Raw genomic sequence first — 24909 nt, 5'->3', positions numbered from 1 at the left:
TACAAGTAAAATGTTTTATAATTTAAAAAATCTGAATTAATTTCCTCGTGGGTAAAACAGATTAATAAAGGTCCCTGGACTATATGTATCATTGGATTAAGGTTAGATTCAAATTGGAATTTTTGTAAACAATAATTATATGTGTATTGTAGGCTTTGGGGTATAACTCCAAGAAACCTGAACTTGAAAATTTAAGTGTCAATGTTATCTTTCAGAGGTAAATTAGATAAAAAATTATAAACACAAAATAATTAACTCATTATACATACACAAGATACTTACTTTAGAAAAAGTTTATTTGACATACACACAATTAGCCTTATCATGAAAAAGCTTATAAGAATTAATAATTTTCTATTAAAAATATTGTTTTATTTAATTCATTCAGACATCCATGAGCCAACAAGTATAGCATTCTTTCTTTAAAAGTGGTACCAAGGAATATATTATGAGGACACATGCATGTTTTTTTTGTTATCTATTTCTGAGTAGAGGGATGCCTATACTACCTAGTTTCTTCTCATAGGAATCTAGATGTTTTCAACCTCCACACAATCACAGGAGAAATATGTTGTTGATGTATGTCATCAATATAAAACCAACAGTAATTCCTTGAACTTTTCTTTTTAGGCTTGAATAAATAAATGCCTCTGAAGGCTTAAGGTTTCAAGATTGGTAGGATACTACCATTGATCCTATTTCAAAATCCATATGTGTCATATATTTCTTTACCCATTTTTCTTTCAATCTTAATATTCACAAACTGAAGTTCAATTAGGTAAATCTAAAAAACTTTTTTCCAGGCTATCTCAAGCTTTACGGTTTTTTGGACAAGTTTAAGAACAAAATTCTTGTATACAACACTTTAGATGTGGTACTCAATTTGAATAAGCATGGAATACAGCATTCTATCTTTTAAATTGCTTACTTTTATTTTACTTTTAAAAAATTTATTGGGGTGACATTGGTTAATAAAACCATATAGGTTTCAAGTGTACAACTCATTAAATATCATCTGCACACTGCATCATGTGCTCACCACCCAAAGTCAAGTCTCTTTCCCTACCCATTTACCCCCCCTCTTTGCCCGTTTCTACCTCCTCCCACCCCCCTTTCCCTCTGGCTGTCACCATACAACAGTTGTAGGCCCTTGTTTATGTGTCATATATACTATATTTTTCCCCTGCATAATCCCTTCAGGTAGGTTGGGGGGCTGTGTGCATTCTATCTTGATTTCTACAAATCTTGTTAATGGTAACCAATATTTTACTAGCTGAATAGAAGCAGACATTAACACTTAAAAGTAAATTTTTCCATTTTAAAACCAACTACATTAATACATTCAATAAAATAGTTATTAATGAGTAAAAAAGGGAGTACATATGGACAAGAAAAAAGAGAAATGAGAAGTGACAAGTGTCATTTACTGGTCAAAAGCAGTCATCTGAGTTTTTATTTTTGGCTTCTGTCATTGTTGCTATACTACTAACTTTTTATGGTGTAAAAACACACAAAAAATTAAAAATTAAAAAACTTACTAGCACAAACAATATAATTAAAAGATTCATTCTATATTATTCTGCATTTTTCACCATAAGGGGTTAAAGTGCTTTGCTAAATCTCATCAATCTTCAGATATTTTTACCTAAAAAACTTCACAGGTATATCCAAATTTCAAAGACTCTTAATTTCATACATATTTATATAGTAAAATTAAAATGTATACAATTCAAATTCTTGTTAAAATTTTCATCTTCCTAGATCAGTATTTCTCGATTCTGAGGCAGTCTCTCAGGACACCTTTACATTCTTAAAAATTGATACTTTAAAAGGTTTTTATTTATATGGGTTATAGCTGTTGATACTTAATCATATTAGAATTTGAAATATAAATATTTAAAAATATATACTAATTCCTTTACTACTACTGCTACTAATAATAATATACCCCATTACATAGTAACAAAGAGTATGAAAAGTAATTATATATAGTTGTTTTTTTTTTAGTTTAGTGAGAATATTCCTGTTTTATGTTTTTGCAAATCTCAATGTCTGGCTTAACTAAAAACTGATGGACTCTCATATCTTTTTTTCATTTAATCTGTTGCAATATGATATTTTGCTTAAAGTACATGAAGAATATCTGACTTCACACAATATGCAGTTGTGAAAGTGTTATTTTAATAGCCTTTCAGATAATTACAGATGATATTTTAACAAAAACTCAACAAGTGTCACTTTCTTTAATGTTATTTGTAATGTGGAATCCAAAACTATATATCAATAAACTTTCTCTACCCATTCCAATGATAATCATTTGTGGATCTCATACTTTGAATGGATCTTTTACTTATACATAATTTTGTAACATCATGCTGGATCATTTAGAAAATACTGATTCACTAAGCTATGCAGATCTTCCAGATGTAAACACATTATACACTATCAAAACATCACATTAATATTTCTACCACTCTCATTACATATTTAGAAAGCTGTCAAATTCCTGAAGGCAGATATAAGATTTCCAAAATTCTAATTTTTGCTTGAAAGCTCAAATTAAATTTTGTCACTGGCAACAAAATACTGCCAGTTATCTCCCTTGAAGTAACATACTCACTTTGCTTTCTTAAAAAAAAAAAAAAAAAGTCAAATACTTGAGAATGAATAACCATAGTTTGCCTCTCAGTCATTGTCTTAAGTAAAAATGGTGTGCACAAAAGCAGCACCTGTTTCAGCTCTGAACCCACTGCTATTCCTCAAGATACTGAACTTCACAGCGGATATGCTCGCTTTATTCGTATAGTACTTCCCATTTCATCACACAGAATATTTACAAGAGGCGTAGTGCCCTGGCTGGTGTGCCTCAGTTGGTTGGGCATCGTCACCTACACTGAAAGGTTGCCAGTTCAATTCCCAACCAGGGCACATACCTGGGTTGTGGGCTCAATCCCCTGTAAAGGGGCAGGCAGGAGGCAGCCAATCAATGTTGCACTCTCACACCAATGTTTCTCTTTCTCTCCCTTTCCTTCCCCTCTCCCTCTAAAAATCAATAAAAAATATTCAAAAAAAAAAAAAAAAAGGTAAACTTACTTTAAAAAAAAAAAAAAAAGAGGCATAGCCAAGGGTTGAGATTTAATAAAATAAATATTTCTTACTGTCTCATCAAGAACAATCTTAAGCCCTAGCCAGTTTGGTTTAGTGGATAGAGCATCAGCCCTTGGACAGAAAGGCCCGTCCCAGGTTCGATTCTGGTCAAGGGCACATACAATGGTTGCAGGCTCAATCCCTGGTCCTGGTGGGAGCTCATGCGGGAGGCAAATGACCAAATGTGTCTCTCTCACATCAATATTTCTCTTTCTCTCCTCCTCCCTTCCACTCTCTTTAAAAATCAACAGAAAGCCCTAGCTGGTTTGGCAGTGGATAAAGCATTGGCCTGCGGACTGAAGGGTCCCAGGTTTGATTCCGGTCAAGGGCACATGTCTAGGTTGCGGGCTCCATCCCCAGTGGGAGGCATGCTGGAGGCGGCCAATCAATGATTCTCTCTCATCATTGATGTTTCTATCTTTCCCTCTCCTTTCCTCTCTGAAATCAATAAAAAATAAAAAATAGATCAACAGAAAAATATGCTCGGTGAGAATTAATAATAAAACAACAACAACCTTAAGTAAAACTGGCTTTTTTGTTTGTCTAACTGCAAATGTGTACAGCAAGCATGTCAAACTGAAAGGCTAACATGGGCCAAAAAAACAAAAGCTTCAATTTTCATAGGAATGTAGGTTTATTTCGACAGAGACATGCTGAATACAAGGGGCTGAAATAAATGAATAATCGTTAACATAAAATAATAGAACATTTTAATAAAAATTAGTATTTTTCTTGAACATTAACTTACCAGACAACTGAATAACTGTACAAATTAATAAGTGTAACACAAATAAACCTATTTTTCTTATTCTCCGAAAGGGAAATATTTCCTGTTGCGCACACCAAACAAGTCAGTACAAGACTGATGGTGTGGCAATCATCTGCTAAAATATTTGCTGCTAGTATTTGTGGAGAGATATGGTGTGCCTGCACGTAAGGGGCATAAGGGAAATGAATGCAACACGATTATAGTAATCAGTCATTAGTGAACGTTGTAGTTCATTGTTAATAACTAGAGGCCCAATGCACGAAATTCGTGCAAGAGTAGGCCTTCCTTGCCCCGGCTGCCGGCACCGGCTTCCCTCTGGCACCCGGAGCCCGGGGCTTCCCTTGCAGTCCCAGCTTCATCTGGAAGGATGTCAGTCTAGTTAGCTTATTATGCTTTTATTATTATAGATTATATATAACAGGATATTGTAAAAATTAAGTTACAAAATTTTTATTAAAACATTTCTTACATACCGTAATATTGGCTGGGCCTCAAAAATATTTGTTGTGGGCCACATGTGGCCCATGGGCTGCTAGTTTGACATGCTTGGTATACAGCTACTATCTTGATTTGTGCTAAGGCCAGCAGTTTTACTGTCAATTGCTTTTGTACTATCAGTGCAAATGTCACATTGAAAAAGGCAAATGTCTTAGTATTATCATGAACAGTTGAGACACAGATGTCTTGTAGTAATAAAAATTAAAATAGAGTATAGAATATAACAGAAGTCTCCTTACTTTCAGAGATAGTCTAATAAAAGCTAAGTTATTTCTCCTGTCATCTTCACTGTGGCTACTCTGATCCAAATCCACAATCTAAACAGATAAGCCAACTATGATTACAAAACATCAGATTCAATATTAAAAGCACCTTTACCTTGCTGCATGTTATTTCCTCAAATTCCAAAACCTTTCTGATCCAAGAGCAATAAGTTAGCAAAGTCTTTCAAATGCCAATAAATGAGAATATGTTATAAATACCTTATTTCATCAGTATCTGGAACTTTTGTGTAAGGCAGAATGGCTCGAACACGCCTCCTATCTTCTACTGGCTAAAAACCATAAAAAATAATTTACAGAAGTAAATAACCTTCTAATAGCAAAGTCAAATCAAGTATGTCCACACAAAGTGAAAACCAATAAAAACCAACAGACTCATTCAAACTACGTCTTACTGATGCTCTAAATACCTAAAGCCTATAAATGTTTGTCTTGTTTTTATTGTTATTTTTATAGAAATTCTTGCAACAGTATAACTTATGTTTTATCAAGCATTAGGAGTAATCAGTAAATCCTATATAATAAAAGCCTAATATTCAAATTCTTCAACCAGGAGTTCAATCGGAAGTTCGACCGCTCGCTATGATGTGGGGCGGCATGGGACAGCGCAGTGCTTGCAGCCCCGATAAGCCCCGACGGGCCCCAGCGAGCCCCAATGGGCCCCAGCGAGCCCCAACGAGAGCGGGACCGAGGCAGGATGGTGGAGCAGGTGAGCAGGCAGCGCCAGCCAAGGCCGGTGCGAGCAGGACCCGACTGCCCCGCCAATCACCCAGCAGATGGCGACCAGCAGCAGCATCGGGCTGCCACCTGGCTCCCAAGCACTGAGGGAGCCATGCTGGGAGCCTGGCCCCAACTGATGGCCCCACAGACAGCAACCAGCAGCCGGCAGACCCTGATTACCCGATCGGGGCCAGGCCCCAGGCTGGAATGGGGAACTGGAGGTGGGTGGTGGCGACCAACCTCCCGTGGCACCTGGGAGGGGTACTGCAACCTCTCGCCAGCTACCTGGGGGTGGGAGTGACGGGGATGGAAGTGCAGTGAGAATACGGGGTGTCCACCGAACTTGCTCTCACTCCCCCTCCTAACCTTCCTTGGGACGCCAGGGCTTGCGCGCCAGGGAAGCCCCAGCGCTCAGGTGCTGGGCATCCACGTGACCTCTTCTAGATGAGCTGGGCTGCAGCCGCTGGGACTGCAGGGGCCAGTCAGGCTCCCCATGGGTTCACACAGAAGCCGGTCTGCAAGGCTGGCCAGAAGAGAGCGCACTGCTCACCCAGCTTCTGTGCAGTGCCGCTAGGTGGCCCAGCAGCCCACGCTGCGCCCCGGTCTGTGGCGTCCAGCTGTGCTCACTGCGTCTCTGGGTGCAGTGACTCAGGTTGAAGGGGGCGCACAGGGGCTCAGGTGCTTCCCAAGGCCCAAAGGTCAGGTGGGACCTGCCCTTCCACACCAGACGCTCGCGCTTCAATTGCCAGCCCAGACTAGGAACCGCACCCATGCTCAAATTTCGTTCACTGGGCCTCTAGTTTGAAATAAACTATATGGAACATATAAATTAACCTTTCTCTGATAATATACATATATATATAGAAGTCTCTGATTATATATACTAGAGGCCCGGTGCACAAAAATTTGTGCACTCGGGGGGGGGGGGGGGGGGGGGGAGGGTCCCTCAGCCTGGCCTGTGCCCTCTCGCAGTCTGGGACCCCTTGGGGGATGACCACCTGCTGGTTTAGGCCCGCTCCCTGGGGAATTAGGCCTAAGCTGGCAGTCAGACATCACTCTGGCCGCCCAGGAGCCCTCGGGGGATGTCCACTTGCCAGCGGGGAGCAGGCCTAAGCTGCAGTCGGACATCCTTAGCGCTGCTGAGGAGGCAGGAGAGGCTCCCACCACCACCACTGTACTGGCAGCCGTCAGCCTGGCTTGTGGCTGAGCAGAGCTCCCCCTGTGGGAGCGTACTGACCACCAGGGGGCAGCTCCTGCATTGAGCGTCTGGCCCCTGGTGGTCAGTGTGTGTCATAGTGACCAGTCATTCCCAGTCTTTCTGCTGTTAGGGTCAGTTTGCATATTACCCTTTTATTATATAGGAGAATAGAGGCCTGGTGCACGGGTGGGGGCCGGCTGGTTTTCCCTGAAGGGTGTCCTGGATCAGGATGGGGGTCCCGCTTGGGTGCCTGGCCAGCCTGGGTGAGGGGCTGATGGGTTTTTGCAGCTCGTCACACCCCCTTCAGGGTGGGAGTCCCCACTGGGGTGCCTGGCCAGCCTGGGTGAGGGGCTGATGGCAGTTTGCAGGCTGGTCAAGCCCCCTATCAGTGGGGACCCTCTCCCCATGGAGGTTTGGCCAGCCTGGGTGAGGGGCAGATGGCTGTTTGCAGGCTGGCCACACCCCCTTTAGGTGGGGGGTCCCCACTGGGGTGCCTGGCCAGTCTTGGTGAGTGGCTGAGGGCCGTTTTCAGGCTGGCCAAGCTCCCCGGCGACGGAAGCTCCCAGCCTCTCCTTTTTTTCTTTTTCTTTTTTTTTATTCTGGGATTTATTTACCTTCTATAATTGAAACTTTGTTGCCTTCAGTGGAGCTCAGAGCCGGCTCCTGCTCGCTCCAGCTCTGTGGCCAGGGCCGGCTGAAAGCAGGTATCTGGGGTTTATTTATCTTCTATAATTGAAACTTTGTTGCTTTGAGTGGAGCTCAGAGCCGGCCGGGAAGCTTGGCTTCCTCCATCACTGGAGAAACCAAGCCTCCTACTCGCTTCAGCTCCGTGGCTGCCAGCCACCATCTTGGTTGGGTTAATTTGCATATAGTCGCTCTGATTGGCTGGTGGGCGTGGCTTAATGCATAGCAGAGGTATGGTCAATTTGCATGTTCATCTTTTATTAGAGTACACACACACACACACATATATATACCCACCTACATAAGCACCTACGTCACTCACATGGAGCACATACACAGCAGTAATGAAGTGAGACAGTAAAAAAAATTCAAAAGAAAGATAACAATTCCTGACCTTTTACTTGTGGCAAATAATAAGAAATATAAAGCACATATGTACATACGTCGAAATGACAGAACTTTCTTTTTTTTATAAATAAATGGGAGATGGCGGTGTAAACATGAAACGATGTATGTCGAGTGCAACGTAACCCAAGGACTGTCTGTATAGAAAAATTATATTGTCTTTTCTTAAAGAAGTTGTCGGTTTTGCACTGATACTAGGGGCAGAAAGTTTAATACAACAAATACTTCTTAAATTATATTAAACTAGAGGCCCATGCACGAAATTTGTGCATGGGTAGGGTCCCTAAGCCTTGCTGGCAATTGGGGCCAATCGGGGCCTTCCTTCCCCTGGCTGCCAGCTACCAGGCCTTCCTTCTTTCCATGCCCCCCCCCCTCCCCCGGTGGTCAGCACACATCATAGCGAGCGGTCGAACTCCCGGTCAGTTGAACTCCCAAGGGGACAATTTGCATATTAGCCTTTTATTATATAGGATAAACATCACAAGAAACTGAATGAGAGCTATTCCAATTAGTATAAAGTGAAATAATAAAGTTTTGAAAGATATTTTATTCAAGTTTTACTTGCCTCTGGTGGTGCAACTGGATAAAGCAATTTTTCTCCTTTAAGCAAACAGGAAACATGACTGTAATAACCTATTAGGTCTGACAGTGACGAAAAACGTCTTCCACCAATGTAGTAATCTCCACACATAGCAATAATCCTATTTGTATAGGAAAAAATACAGTGTAACAAAAACCTTTAGAGATAATTTTGAAGACCAAGTTCCATAATTATAAACCCATAATTTTCATACTCTTTTAACTGCATCCCTGTATTAAAACACTACTTATTAGTATCTTCACCATATGCTAATTACTTGAGGTTATTTCTTCTGTAAATATATATGCATGCATTTCATAAGAAATATATGTTAAGACATAAATTTCAATTACATAATTCATTAAAATATTTATGAATCCATCCTCACATAAGTCTTCTCATTTTCCCTATGAATGACTCAACAGCATTTTAATAAAAACCTCTGGCTAAAAGCAGCTTATAGATCTCTTGAAATATTTACACAGTATAATAATTTCCATTCTACATGTGGTACTAATACAGTGCAGAATATAACAAACCTCTTAAAGTTTATATTAAAATCTAAAAATCAAGGTATACAAACATTTTATCCATTAACATTATAGGCACTAGATGATTTTTTCAATCATGCCCATAAAAGCAAATAAAATATGTATATATATTTATACATACAGACTTTGATTATCTATATTTGCAAATACCTACATGCCCATTTAATTGAAATAAATATTTGTAAAGAGTTTCAGAACAGTGTAGCTAAAATGAATTAAGGGGCACACACCTTGACTCTTAAAAATTGTTTCCTGTATTTTTTGTTATTCTGTATTTCCACTTTACCACTCAAAGTTTCCTTTTAATTTGAAGAATTTATACTTTAAAAGTAATAATTACATTTGGGATTAGTACAGTAACACCGGTAATGATACTGCTTTTAAACAAAAATATAAACATTCAACATCTATTCTAAATTGCTGATAAATCATTTAAATGAAAACAAATTTCCTTTTCCATTATTTAAATGTTATTGAGTCATTCACCTTTATTAAAATAGATATTTTTACGAATAGTATAGCAAAACAGCTGTATTATACAGCCTCATAATAGAAATAAAAACTTACCTAAAATGGTTGACAACATTTGTCTGGCTAAGAAATGAAAGTACAAAGGACCCTGGCCTCCGATCACTCTCTCTTATAAGGTAACTGCCGGACTTCCCTGCCTGTCTGAGGCGTTCTTCTGCCATAGTTCTATCGAGTTTTCCATGATACCACCTAAGGGGAAAATTATGAGATTAGAATAAAAATAGCAACCATGAAAATACTAATGATAGTTGAGTTACTAGAAGTTATAAATGTCTTTGTAACTTGAACATTTACATTGTACTCTGAAGCAGTTTTTCCAGTTCTAACTCAATTGTTTTTAACTTCTCAGTCTCTCCAGAATTCATTTACTTAGTTTTCAATTTATTCTATAAGCTCAGGCCTAATCATCTCACCTAATTAAGTGCTTCCATTTCTGCCCATCTCTCTACCACCAGATTGTCTGTATGTTCAAGATACAAACACTTACTGCAATCAAATACTTAGAAAAATAAGAGTAAGATGGACAATGGAAACAAATGATTAATTTATTACTTCTCTACATACTAAGGAACCAAGATTGGACATAACAAAGCACATGACATCTGTGAGAAAATAAAACTTTATTCCATTTTAGTGTTTTGCCCTAGAATAGGAAAATAGAATGACACTAACGGCTACTTTCTAATATCCTATTTCATCAATAAGCTGATTATTTACTTTGGTCTTACAATGATCTACTCCATAATGACTCATTTGAACTCAACTCCTCAAATTTATTTAACAAACATGTGAGGAATACCTTTTGTCGTTTTAACTTTTCTGCTCTCAGTTTAACTACATTCTACCTAACATACTACCAGATGCTCTGCTTAGATGACTGGCTAAAACTCTGGCATCACTCGTACTATGCCTATAAAAGTCTCCTGGATTGACAGAAACAGAAGCATACTTAGAAATAGATTGGAATTTTCATATGGTCATGGTAACAAACCTACAAAGTAATTTTTCTGAAATATTTTTACACTTTTAATGTTAGTCACCCAAACATATCCTCTGGTACTTGGACTCTAATTTGACACATTCCAAGGAAAACAATAAACATTGATATTACATTGAGATATTTAATATTTAGAGATAAGTCAGACAAAACTGTGAACTACTATGACTACTTTTGCTATAATAAATGGTTAGTATTATTCTTGACTCCTTAGTTTATTTAAAAAAACAACAACAACACCTTAAACTCCTCAAACTAATTATTTTTAGTTTTCTTCTAAAAACCAACCCATTTACCTGGAAGTCTGTGCATAAGATTGAAATAAAATAATGAAATAATCATGGAATTTCATTATAACTTAATAGGAAAAACAATTTTAAACAGTATTTAGAAGAAGGGAAAGAACAATTAACATTGCATTCCTCTAAGTCTTTCAGCCATTACCTCTGAGGTTATTGACAAGTAAATTTAACTTTGAAGAGCATAGTTTCTTTCATGTTTGTTTTTCAATCTAAAAGGAAAAGTTTAGACTAATGATCATTGAAAGTTCCTTAAAGATCTAAAATTTAACAATATATGATCTGGACAAAATTTTGAAACTCTAGGACAGAAGTTTACTTAGTTGTGAAAATACAGACAGTCCTCGGTTTACATCGGACTCGACATACGTCGTTTCGTGGTTATGTCGCCATCTCCCATTTATTTATAAAATAAAATAAAAAGTTCTGTCATTTCAATGTATGTACATATGTGTTTTATGTTTTTTATTATTTATTTACCACAAGTAAAGGTTAGGAATTGTTATCTTTCTTTTAAAATTTTTTTTTTCTGTTTCACTTCATTACTGCTGTGTATGTGCTCCATGTGAGTGACGTAGGTGCTTATGTAGGTGGGTTCCGACTTACGGCGAAAATCACGTTACGTCACACTGTAGGAACAGATCTCCAACGTAACCCGAGGACTTACTGTACACAGAACTTCCTTAGTATATAAAGCTGGTAATTCTTTATTACAGTGGAGTTACACCAAAGAGCAGATTTATAAATCAAAGACAAAATTAAGGACAATTTTAAGTTCCTATTTTTGTGTACTTGATCTTAAATTCCTGTTGTATTTTATGCAAAATATCAAGATTAAAATATTTTATTCAATTTCCTTTATCTTGTGAACTCACCATGAGACAATAGAGGTACGAGAGGCATTACACAATTACTAAGCTATATATATATAAGCCACTGGTAGCTATGACATGCAATGACCACCATATTCGTGCACCTGTGGGGTCCCTGGATCTGGCCTGCGGGGATCCAGCCAAAACCAGCCCGCTGCACAGATTTGTGCACTGGTGGGGTCCCTCCGCCTGGCCTACGGGGATCTGGCTGAAACAGGCTTCTGACATCCACTTAGGGATCCTGGATTGCGAGTGGGCACAGGCCAGGCCGAGGGACCCTATCAGTGCACAAATCTGTGCACCGGGCCTCTAGTATGTGTGTGTGTGTGTGTGTGTGTGTGTGTGTGTGTAAGTGTCTGTCTGTCCAACCAGTAGCTATGATGTGCACTGACCACCAGGGGACAGACGCTCAACACAGGAGTTGCTATGACGCGCACTGGCCATTTAAAAATAAATGGCACCACGGACCTGGTGCTGACAAAACAACACTCAGCTTCCCCTAAGTGGGACACAGGCCTTGCCACCACCCCGGAGTGACACCCCACCAAATCGCAACCAACGCTGCCAAGACCCCATGGCGCAAAATGCGGCCCACAGCCCAGCCCAACCCAGAAACGGTCACTGTGGGCACTGGGTAATGACATCACGTAGCCAATGCCTGGCTTCCTCTCCCTAGCAACTAGCATCCTTGGAGTTTCTTCAGCCCAGGAATCCGACTTGCTTTATAGCCAGGTGCAAATATTTTATAGTTTAACCAAATGTTTGTGAAGCATTTTCCCCGTGCATCTCATTTGATCCTCACAGAAGTCCTGGAGTAGGTAGATAGGAGACTCTGTAGAATCCTATTTTCTTTTCATTAGCAAGACGCAAATAGCGATATTAAAATATTTCTTCTAATTAATTTCCTTTCAATGTGCACGAATCCATGCACCAGGACACTAGTGTATAATAAATACCTAAATAAACACCTTGACTGATATGCTAGTATAGCAGATATACTTGTGATTTTTAGTTATATATGTGTACCTTCTGGAAGATCTTGGCATTAAAATGGGTATTAAGTTCAAGACAGAAACATTGATCTAAAATAATAACTTTGGGTAAGAGGATCAACCAAAGGACTTGTATGCATGCATATTAACATAATCAATGGACATGGACACTGGAGCAGTGGGGGCTTGTCCTGGGGGAAGCGGGGGGGGGGGGGGGGGGGGAGGGGGTTTCAATGTGGAAAAAGAAGACATATGTAATACTTTAAACAATAAAATAAAAATAACTTTGGTTCCTGAATATTACTGACTCCCTTCATGCCCAAAGCTCATAAGCTTTGAACACAAAAAAACAAAACATGCCAATTATTATGACTATAAACTAAAATTAAATTGTCCAACCATAAATCCTCAAAAAGTATTAAAACATCCCCCTATTATAAGTGTTGGACTGTTTTATAAAAAAAAAATCAAATGGTCTTAAAACTTAGAATTTCTTGAATTATCTTTATTGTTTACTTCAAATTATCAAGGTGAATCATAGTAACAAAAATATTTTTAAAGTATCTACACTGATATTTTAAAGTTACTATTGAAGCATAAAAAGAACTTCAATTAAACTGTTACCGTATACAGCCTTTATTTTCTTTTAAAAATTAGAAATAAAAAGAAATCATTAGTATCATATTAGATAAAAATAATCATTTTGTTTAAATTGCGTATAGCATCAGGATATGCAGCTAAAACTGTTTTATAAATCACAAATCTAATGTGATATAACTTGATTTAAATACTTCACAGATTTACAGAACCTATGTAAACTCTATATCCTGATCATTAGTCCTTGGGTCTACTTTCAAACGATATCTCTCAATCTTTTTTAACCTATGATTTTTTTGATAAACATAAAAATTTCACCTACCAGGAGACTGAGAGTCCCCAGTTGGCAATTTCTCATAAAGAATCATTATATATTATATTTAACCTCAGCTGCCAAAAACATACTATCTTTGAGAAATCTATAATTTATTCTATATAAAAAATGTGTAATATGCTTCTCAAAACATGATCCCCATACCAAAGATATAACACTCCTTAAGGAGTCACTTCCTTAGTGGATATCTGCCTAAAAAATTCAATTTAATAAAAATGCTACACTTAATCATTATTCAAATAGTTACAGTAGCATCAATACAAGGAAATGAAAGAAAACACTTTAAATATTTACAATCAAAGCTTTATATCTCTTTAATGATAATCTTGCTGGTGACTGTTTTCAAATAAACAACAAGAGTAAGAAATGCAATTGGAATCTAGAATATTTGCAAAAACACAAAGTGAAGGGTTATATTAGGGGTATGAAGATACTCTGAGTGTAATGTGAAGATTACCATTTATCTGTGGGCTAAAACACTTAAATTAAATTTTCTACTCTGCTTATATCAGTGGCAATTATAACTCACAGACTGAACCTGGCACATATAATAATATTAATTTTAAAAATATTTGTTGAATAAAGGAAGATGTGTTGAATCATAAAACATTAGAAAAACTTTAGAAGTCCAATTAGACCTCCCTGCCAATGCAGGGGGAAAAAAAAGGTAATTTTTTTTCTTTAATGTCTACAATAAGCAAGCTCTAATCTTTGAGGACAGCTATCTTTGTCTAAAATATGAAAACGGCTTAGGCTGATAGAGCTCAAAGGAAAATGTCTATACTGACACCCCCTAAACTCCTTCAAAAGAAACTAAGCCCTCTGGTGAAACCAAGATTTAGCAGAAACCATTTCCATAACTATGGTCAAGTCACTACATTTTGTGTCTCACTTGTAAATTATTTCAACCTCAGAATAAATTAAATATTTGTCTTAAACTCCTTCAAAGAAAAATATAAAAATGAAAAAGAACTATATAGTCTCTAGCATAATGGTTAAGGGTAAAGACTCTAAAGCCACTGCTTATGTTTTAATCCTATCTAGCTCTGCTACCTCACTGTACAAATACGGGCAAATTACTTAATTTTCAAACCTCAGTTTCCTCATCTATAAAATAATAACAGTACCTATCTCATAAAAGGTTGGCTTGATATTATTAAATGACTAATACATATATACATATAAATTATCCTATCTAATAATAGACAAACATGGTAATTGACCATACCTTTGCTACGCCTCCCATTGGCTAATCAGCGAGATATGCAAATTAACCATCAACAAAGATGGCGGTTAATTTGCATACATAGGTGCGAAGTGATGGAGCGAAGAATGAAGGCGGCTCCGGCTGGAGCAAAGGCCTGGGTCCCGGGTGCCGGAGGAAAACTGGTGCCGGCAGCCAGGGGAAGGGAAGGCCTATTGCACGAATCTTTTCGTGCAACAGGCCTCTAGTATACATATAAAAAACTGCTGTACTCATTAATACAACTTCATCAATGAAAATCACAAATTTTATGATTGTTGATAATGAATCATCTAAGCCACAATTATCTTCCTATTTTCTATTCTTATTTACTTTCCATTAAAATTTGGAAAAGAACAGTAGAAACTAATTCTTATTTCTGATAAAGCATTGATGTTAAAAAGAAATTTTTTCCCCCAAAACTCCTTTTAGAACATTACAGATCATGTTAATTGGGGCTGGAAGACTGTAGTATTTATAAACTAGAAATTCTTCCACTTCTCCTGGCAACTCTAGAAGAAAACCTTCAAATAGCACCACTCTTTCCCCAATATGGATATACAGGGTAAAGCAAAAGTAGGTTTTAGAGTTGTTCATATGGAAAATAGTACAATAATTATTAAATAATACAAGAATAAACTGTTTTGCCTACTTTTGCCCCAACCTGTATCCTTTGTAGGATGGCAAGAACAGAATGCACTTGACATGCTGTGATAATGTTCTTGTATCTAAAGGCAAATTCATTCATTCTCATTCTCTACCTCCATCCCCCAAAGATTGGGAAAAGAAACATCAATAAATTTTAAATACATAATTTTCGGCTAGCTTTGCAAATTTCAGTTGAGAAATGTTACAGGCAGATGTGGAGTCCCTTGATTTCATTTCCTTAGAAAATATACAATTACTTCATCTAAAATACCATAGTATCCCAGAAAAAACTATATATTAAATAAAACAATAAAAAAGACAAGTTGGACAAGATGCAGGAATCACTTTACTTCTAAATTTGGAATCACATAAATGTTTTCTTAAGACATGTTGTGTACTGTTGGAGCACAGTTGAGGGGCCTAAGAGGGGCCTTTGTGCTTTTTAGTTGGCCTCTCCTAACCAAGAAGAATAATATAGAAATCTAGGCAATGAGAAAACAACCTAGCCTGAATACAGATAGATGCTTCATTTAAACTGCACAATTATTTAAAACTGACTTGACAATCTTTAATGGAAACTGCCCACTACAGTAGAAAACAATTACAATAGTGCTATCAACAGACTTCCTTCTAAAAAGGAAACCAAATTTTAGTTCCCAGATCACCTTTACTTTCCACTATGCCCTTCCTCTTAGCTATGTCACCAACAGCATTGAAGTTCTTACAGAGAGAAATATATCTGCAGAAATACAACTGCCAAGAAAGTTCTTCTGTCACCAGAATCACTTGGGACTCTGTGTACTAGATAACACTACAAACTTCCATGTTTTTCTGTAACTCTCAAAGATGCTAACCAGATTTTCTTACACGTGCTTGTCCTTTTCTGAAATTAAATTGGTTATTTCAGGTTGGCTAGACATACACACACAAATTTGCTAAGACTACTTTATTCTCCTAAAGGCCCCATATTTCCTTTTAACAAACATAGTTCCTACAGTCAAACTGTCTGGGCTGATGGTTAAGAAAAAGAAACTGGGCCACACCCCCAAGGCATGCTAGTTACGATTTCCAGGCAGTTCTGTCCAGGTGACGGTGCCCAGGTTATGAGAACTAATTCCAAACCAAACAAGGTATTAAAGGTAAGCAGGGGTGAGAGTGGGAGGACCCCAGACCGGTCTCTGCCTGGTCCACTGTGGGGAAGGAGGCCCTGTCACCTGGAACAGGGTGGGGCTGTTGGCTGGAGAAATGCAATGAGAGGTGGTGACAGAGTCAGGGGCTGTGGCCTCAGGAGGCGCCAGAAGGCGATGCAGACCAGCCTCCTGGGGCACCTGCATGGTCTGTCAGAGCAAAGAGGATAGGGGACTCTGCAACCTTGGTGCTTAATCATCGCCTGCAACCTCTGCCTCTGCAACCTTTGCCTCCCAGCCACAGATGACCTCGGTGACCTCTGCTGGGGCTTCCCTTCCTGAGAGCTGCTGCAGGTGTGCCCACCCTGTCCAGCCCATCCTGGGAAGAGGCTGGGTGAGCTGCAGGCCCCAGCCCCACAACTGGCCTGAATGAAGCCTGGGCTCCGGCCCCCAACCCAGGAAGACCAAGCAAGCTATGAAGCCCCCACCCCGGGCAGGGTGCCCGCTGCACTGGAGAAGGGAATAGAAGGTGCCACGTCCTCGCTGTGTCCATCACAGAAGCACAGGATGTGACTGGCTGGCTCATGGCTGTGCCCTGGGGGCCAGCGGAGGCTGAGGGAGCTGCACCCTAGAATGGAGACTGGGTGTGAGGAAGCTGTCGATGCCATAGCTGTGGTAGGTAATCCACACTGGGTATCAGTAAGGACCCTAGGGGTTATGAGAGAGAGAGAGAGAGAGAGAGAGAGAGAGAGAGAGAGAGAGAGAGAGAGAGAGAATGGTTCCATACACATTTTATCGTCAGATTTTATACCTTTTCCTGTTTGATACTCTAAATTTACAACAGAGCTGCAGGCTGTAGGTCCAGGTTGGAGCTCTGCCCACTACCCCCCATCTTCCCTCTGCCCTCTGCAGGCTCCACCGACTGGGCCAGGGGCCTGGCCAGGTGTCCTGCTCAGCAGCTGTGCAGAGTTCCCAGAGTGCCTGGTCCTGGGGGGGACACAGGTGGCTCCCCCCAGTCCACCCCCTGGGGACAGGGGTCACGAAAGTAAGACTGGCGGTGTCCCTTATGCTTCTCCTTTCAGATTACTGAAACTTCACTGTCACATTTAATATATGGGTTTTTATTTAAGAGAAGAGGGGAGGGCCCCTGTCACATAGGTTTGCTTTCTGTCTCCTGTGCTTCAGACTGCAGTCCTCCCTGAGGGCACCTGCCTTTCCCAGGGGCAGGCCTCCGTCTGCAAGCTCACCCCAGCCCCTCACCTCAGCGTTCAGCAATTTCATTTCAATATTTATTTTTGTGCTGCTTTTACCCTGATATAAATTATTGAGAAGAGACCCTCTGTCGTGGCCCTTGTTCCTGTGGTGCATGCAAACTGCCACCCCACCCACAGCCGCCACCAAAATTATGGCTGTACATCTCTGCTGTGACGCTTTTGTACCTTTGCAATAAAGAGTTTTCTGGTAAAAAAAAAAAAAAAAACAAAAAAAAAAACCTGACTTTTTAAAGTTAAGGAGAAAGTAAAGAAAATATATACCTAATACATCATTTTACCATTATGTAGAGGCTAAAATTTAGTTCCTAGTAAATTCACTTGAACAACTACTAGGTTAAGCATAATATGTGTAGAACTTCTTCGATCAACTACATCACAAACTTAAGGAGAAACAATCATATGTTAGACATCTTTGGTAGATTTATGTTCAGGCAAATATCAAGAGTATATACTTATGTACTTAGTTTTATACCTCAGATCAAATCAGCTCAAGGCAAGATCAGAAATTATATTTGCTTTTGCCACCAATAACATATTTGCAGAATCCAAAAAAGGTTTTCATTTGGAGGAAGTATTCTGAAAGAAACAGCATTGTCACACACTCTAGCCACCAAAAACATCAGTCCTCTGAAAGACTAATACACAAAAGATGGGCACCAACATCAAGCTATACAGGCAAAAGTTTATATTTATATGCACTCAACTCACTCTTGTTCTCACTACCCTTAACTCCAATCACCCTAGAAAACATAATGAAGAGTAGAAAAAGCCACTCTCTCCAAAAATGGTATGCAATCAAAGATGTTTAAAAAAAAATAAGAAAAATACAATACCTACCAGCAGAAGGCTAACATCAGTTCCTACCTCATATCCTCAATGTCTTCGATCTATGTCATTCTTCAGAAACTACCAATTTTTACAGGTGAGTTTTTCTTAGAACTTCAACAATTACAGTGTCACACCACTAAATGTATGGAAATAGGGCAATGAAATTTCTTGTGGGCCATCTGATTCAATGCATTGCTGCAACATAGTTGTAAACCACCATGAAGCAATCTTTTACTTAAAAACAAACACTGGTGTGTGTGTGTGTGTGTGTGTGTGTGTGTGTGTGTTTTGGTTTTTAATTTTGCAATGCTCAATCTAAAACTTTGGAGGGTATGGTGATTCCTCCCTATTGCAGCTAAAACATTTCTTACCCTGTATTTTAAAATATATATCTTTAAAGCACCAAAACTGAAAGTTAAAAGCAAACTTTAGTTTAACATTGCCTTTTATTTAGTCCATCTCCAACAAAGTGTATGTCAAGCATTGAGCTAATGGTAGAAAAACAAATTAACACCATAGAACACTATGACATAGAAGTTTTTGATCTGGTAGAGACTAGAGATAAAACAAGCAATTTCAACCTGATACAGTAAGTACTAGAATGTGGGGGAATATATAAAAATATCAGTCTCAAGATTTTAGCACACACTTCCTGAAAAAACTGATTGCTAAACGGAAATATAAAAGATGAGTAGCAACTAATTCAGAGAAAGCAAGAGATTAAGAAGGTGAAAAAGCCCTAACTGGTTTGGCTCAGCAGATAGAGCGTCAGTCTGCGGACTGAAGGGTCCTGGGTTCGATTGTCAAAGGCACATGCCCAATTGTGGGCTTGATCCCCAGTAGGGGGTGTGCAAGAAGAGACAGCCAATCCATGATTTTCTCTCATCATAGATATATATATATAGAGAGAGAGAGAGAGAGAGAGAGAGAGAGGAGAACCAAGATGGCAGCATAGGTGAACACCTGTACTTGCTGCCTCTCACAACTACATCAAAACTACAACTTAAAAAAACAGCCCTGACCGGTTTGGCTCAGTGGATAGAGCGTCGGCCTGTGGACTCAAGGGTCCCGGGTTCGATTCCGGTCAAGAGCATGTACCTTGGTTGCGAGCACAACCCCAGTGGGGGATGTGCAGGAGGCAGCTGATCGATGTTTCTCTCTCATCGATGTTTCTAACTCTCTATACCTCTCCCTTCCTCTCTGTAAAAAAAATCAATAAAATACAGTGGGGCCTTGACTTACGAGTGTCCCGACTAACGAGTTTAAAAAAATAAAAAACAGAACAGATATCATCCAGAACCACAGAAGGGCTGGCTGAGTGGAAGTTCTACAACTAGAAGGTAAGAGAAAAGTGCATTAAGACTGGTATGAGGTGCAGAGGTGCAGAGGTGCGGAGGTGCGCGCGAAACAGGCTGACAACAGGGTGCACTATTATTTTTTTCAAACGGAGGGAGATACAAACTCCTGATTGCTCAGAACTTCAGTTCTGAGCGAGACTCTGGAGACCCAGACTCATACGGGGAGAAACTGGACTGTCTGGCATTGGGACAGGAACACGAGGGCAGCTTTCACTCAGAGGTGCTCGCAGCAATCATTGTTCCTGCGCGGGGCACAGAGACGCAGGGCTGACTGGCAGCCATTGCTGTTTGCTCCGCCTTGGTGATTCCCTGAGACCTCGCCCCACCCAATTTACAACTCCACCCAAGCTGTGCCCAGCAGCTTTTGTATATGAATGGCCTGTCCTTTTGCAGCCTAACAAACTGCAGCTGGGTCAGAGAGCTCCAAAGCTTCCAAAAGAAGGCCCAATGCTCGGCGGCAGCAGCTGCCTGCCTTGCTTCACAGCTGGGCCTCATCTGGGCACTTCCAAACCCCAAACAAAGAGGAGGAATCTGCAGATCTCACTGTAGCTCCTGCTGGGTGGTCTCAGGCAGTGGCTGACTTTGCACCTCCTTGGAGATCCAAGAGCCAGTGTACCCAGTGGTCAGTGTGAGACCATACCAGATTACAACTCTTCACATCCATAAGCGACACACTCAAGGGGCAGACTCAGTGAGCACCAAAGCCCCACTGAAGCAAGTCCTGCCACATAAGGGTGTCTCCAGCACAGCAGTTGTTCTATTGTAGACACAGCTGGTCCTCACAGCCAACTGGCCTGGAGGTCAATTCCTCCCAGTGATACTAACAGCAATCAAGGCTTAACTACAATAAGAGTGTGCACACAGCCCACAAAGGGGTGCACCAAGAGTGTCCACCTTAGGTGATTGGGGAGGCTGAGCCACTGGGCCCTATAGGACAGCTAGCACACAAGGCCACTCTATTAACACAGGGAAGCAGCCAAAATGCGGAAACAAAGAAACATGTCACAAATGAAAGAAATGGAGGAATGTAAACTACTGGATATAAAGTTCAAAACCACAATTATAAGGTTACTCAAGAATCTTCTAGAAACCTCTGAGAAATTTAGTGAGACCCTCAAAGGTATGAAAAAGGACCAATTAGAAATTAAGCATACACTGACTGAAATAAAGAATAATATACAGAGATCCAATAGCAGACTAGAGGATCCCAAGAATCAAGTCAAAGATTTGAAATACGAAGACACAAAAAAAAACCCAACCAGAAAAGAAAAAAGAAAAAAGAATCCAAAAATATCAAGATAGTGTAAGGAGCCTCTGGGACAACTTCAAGTGTACCAACATCCGAATTATGGGGGTGCCAGAAGAAGAAAGAAAGCAAGATATTGAAAACCTATTTGAAGAAATAATGACAGAAAATTTCCCCTACCTGGTGAAAGAAATAGACTTACAAGTCTAGGAAGCGCAGAGAACCCCAAATAAGAGGAATCCAAAGAGGACCACACCAAGGCACATCATAATTAAAATGCCAAGGGCAAAAACAAAGAAAGAATCTTAAAAGCAGCAAGAGAAAAACAATTAGTTGCCTACAAGGGAGTACCCATACGACTGTCAGCTGATTTCTCAACAGAAACTATGCAGGCCAAAAGGGAATGGCAAGAAATATTCAAAGTGATGAATAGCAAGACCCTACAACCAAGATTACTCTACCCAGCAAAGCTATTTTGCAATTGAAGGTCAGATAAAGAGCTTCACAGGTAAGAAAAAGCTAAAGGAGTTCATCACCACCAAACCAGTATTATATGAAATGCTGAAAGGTATTCTTTAAGAAGAGCAAAAAGAAAAAAAAGGTAAAGATAAAAATTATGAACAACAAAGTGACAACAAATACATATCTATCAACAAGTGAATCTAAAAATCAAGTGAATAAGAAATCTGATGAACAGAATAAACTGGTGAATATAACAGAATCAGGAGCATAGAAAGGGAGTGAATTGACAACTCTCGGGGGGGAAGGGAGTGCCGGAGGTGCGGGAAGAGATTGGTCAAAAATCTTACACCTATGGACGAGGACAGTGGCGGGGAGTAAAGGCATGGGGTGGGGTGGGAACCGGGAGCTATTGGGGGGGGAGGGGGGGGGGAAAAGAGGAACAACTGTAATAATCTGAACAATAAAGATTTATTATTTTTTTAAAAAGGTGAAAAAGAGGGAAAAGTACAGGCAAAAAAAGTTTATAGATATAGAAACATAAGAATACCTTAAACTTTCAAAATATACTTCACAAGTCAAATTCTTATCAGATGAAATGGAAAGAATATAAGCTTTCCAATTAGACTAGACCAGTGGTCGGCAAACTGTGGCTCGTGAGCCACATGAGGCTCTTTGGCCCCTTAAGTGTAGCCACGAAGTTTCAATCGCACTGTACGTGTGCGCTCACATGTGTATTTTGTGGAAGAGCCACACTCAAGGAGCCGCAGTTTGCCGACCACTGGACTAGACTTACGATGTTGCTTGCTGAACTTCTTTCAGCTCCTCAGGCAGAAATATATCTCAAAGAACATTTTAAAAGTTCAAAATATTCTCAGATCTATTCTCTCAAGCAGTCCTAGCAAGAACCCTACAGGGGTGGTGGGAGGGCATGGGTATTATACCATAGCACTCAGTGTTCCATAATATGCCCATTATTTTCCTTTTTTTCCTTATATACCAACCAAATTACATTTATGCATTCAAATCTCTTTTATTATTTTTAAATATATATTTATTGATTTCAGAAAAAAAGGGAGAGGGAGATTGAAATATCAATGATGAGAGCAAATCACTCATCAGTTACCTCCTGCACGCCCCACACTAGGGATCGAGCCCACAACCTGGGCATGTGCCCCGACTGGGAATCAAACCATGACCTCCTGGTTCATAGGTTGATGCTCAACCACTGAGCCACTCTGGCTGGGCAACAAATCTCTTTTAAGCACCTACTATATTTTAGGCACTGTTTTATCCCTCTGTGCTTTCAAGATGTTTTTCTTATATAACATTTTTTAATGGAAGTGAAAAGATTATGCAATTTAGCCAAAGGGTATCTTAAAACTAAAGCATTTCTAATGGATTTATTTCAACAGAATTTTCTATTTATTTATTTATTCTGACTTGTGGAAATATCAATACCCTTCAGCTCAAACTATAACTCTATGAGTATGATCCCCAAATTCTTCTCTCTAATCCTGGCTTTACTCCTCAGCTTCAGGCCTAGGTTTACAAGTAGCTGCTAAGAATCTTCACTTTAAGTGAATATCCAAATCTTAAAAATTAGCAACTAACTCTACACACACACAAACACACTCCTCTTCCTCTTTATTCTTCTATGTTGTTAATGGCATCAGCATCCTTCCTAGTGTTCAGACTCAAAACTTCAAAAGCAACTCTGATTCCTTCCTATATCTTTACTCATAAAACTACTTCCAACAAATTATTCTCCAGTTTTTCATTCACACACTGATTACTCTAGTTCAGGCCCTCTTTTCCTCGATACTTTTCAACACTCCCTACAACTGAGGAAAGATTCATCTTCCTAACAGGCTCTTCCTAAACTATATGCTTAATCGTTTCATCCTAACTCAAAAGTCTACAAATGGCTAACTAACCATTACTAAATGAAGTACAAACTATTCAACTAGATATTTGAAAGACATCACAAAAGGCTCCAACCTACCTTGGAGGGAGAAAGGTGCAGAATTTAGAAAAGAGAAAGATGAAAAAGAAAATGAGTTTAGGTTCTGAAGTATGTCTGTCATTGTCAAATGTAACTGTCTATTGCTTTGGCCGGGTAGCTCAAAAAGCCAAGGTTGCCAAGTTCAATTCCTGGTCGGGGCACATACAGGAATCAACCAATCTCCCTCTCTAAAATGATTTTTTTTTTTTAAATGTAACTGTCTACTGCTTATCTGAAAGTCAGAATAAGCTTTCACTAACTTTTGAAAAGCTATTTTTTTCATAATGAGTCTTTACATTTCTTCAAGTGCATTATGAAACCAATAGGTCCTCAATAAAATAACAATTTTAACCATCCAAAGAAAGAATTGTTCTCCAGGTAGGTACCTTGACCAGAACAATATGTGAGAGAGCATTTGTTAAAGACTGGAGTGCAAAGGTATAAGCTAATAATTATTCTTCATATTTGCTTTAAATTTATACTCTTCTAGCTTATTGTTTCAAATAAATAGATCTGGTCTCAAGACATTCTAACAAAAACAAATCTAACATTAATAACTATCTGAAATTTATACACAAAAAAATGTCAGTTTAAATATATAAATTTGATAGATTTGAATATCTACTTATTTTTTCTAAAATTTAATGAAATTATAAATAAACTGAATTACAACTAAACTAAGAAACTATAGAAAATTTTGATTAAAAATTTGAACTTTCACTAATAGAATCTGAAGGATAGCCCTACATATTCATTTTTTAAAATTAGGTTTATTTTTTTACCTGTAGTGTACACTATTTTATATCAACATTGTTCTCAAGCAAAACAAAAAACCATAAATGCTAGGAAGTATTTAATTTCCTTGATTACTAATATATAAAAACTGGAAAACAAGACTTATTCTCAATCTGCTGCTGCTTGTTTAATAGTACATTGAAAAATATCAATTTATGACCCTCTCCCATATTCTAACATGAGTATCAAACAGTACTCTATACTTATCCAATTAAGATGTTCTCTGAAAATCCCAGAATACAGCATATTCTTTAAAAACACAAGGTTTTTTAAAAGGAAGCTTTTAACTGTTAGCCATTAATAAGAGCTGCAACACAATTCTCTACTTATTTATGAATACAGTGAATAGGAAAATCAGAATATACCCATTTTAACATAAAACTCTTTACATTTTAAATAATTTGTAAACCTCATTCTGCCTTGTTCCCAAATATAATGTCCTCAAAAACTGGTATAATATTCAAGAAAATT

The 24909-nt window shown here is 39.0% G+C and overlaps 2 protein-coding genes across 2 annotated transcripts in view; one reads left to right on the top strand and one right to left on the bottom strand.

Moving 5' to 3' along the window:
• Nucleotides 1-5709, top strand: part of CCNH (cyclin H) — a 90944-nt gene extending 85235 nt beyond the window's left edge. The window contains exon 10 of the transcript XR_011471194.1: nt 5249-5709. The gene's annotated coding sequence lies outside the window, so the exon portion shown is untranslated. The remainder of the gene's footprint in view (nt 1-5248) is intronic.
• Nucleotides 1-24909, bottom strand: part of RASA1 (RAS p21 protein activator 1) — a 114691-nt gene that overhangs the window by 54184 nt on the left and 35598 nt on the right. Inside the window, exons 2-4 of the mRNA XM_070412299.1 lie at nt 9401-9553; nt 8268-8403; nt 4897-4967 (exon numbers count right to left, since the gene is read on the bottom strand). Coding sequence (XP_070268400.1) covers nt 4897-4967; nt 8268-8403; nt 9401-9553 — 360 coding nt within the window. The remainder of the gene's footprint in view (nt 1-4896; nt 4968-8267; nt 8404-9400; nt 9554-24909) is intronic.

This window comes from Myotis yumanensis, unplaced genomic scaffold (genome assembly GCF_028538775.1).
Source record: "Myotis yumanensis isolate MYYU_CA2020_CCGP unplaced genomic scaffold, mMyoYum1.0.hap1 SCAF_4, whole genome shotgun sequence".
Classification (NCBI taxonomy): domain Eukaryota; kingdom Metazoa; phylum Chordata; class Mammalia; order Chiroptera; family Vespertilionidae; genus Myotis; species Myotis yumanensis.
The sequence above is the reverse complement of the archived record's forward strand: the minus strand, read 5'-3'. Positions and strand labels throughout refer to the sequence as shown.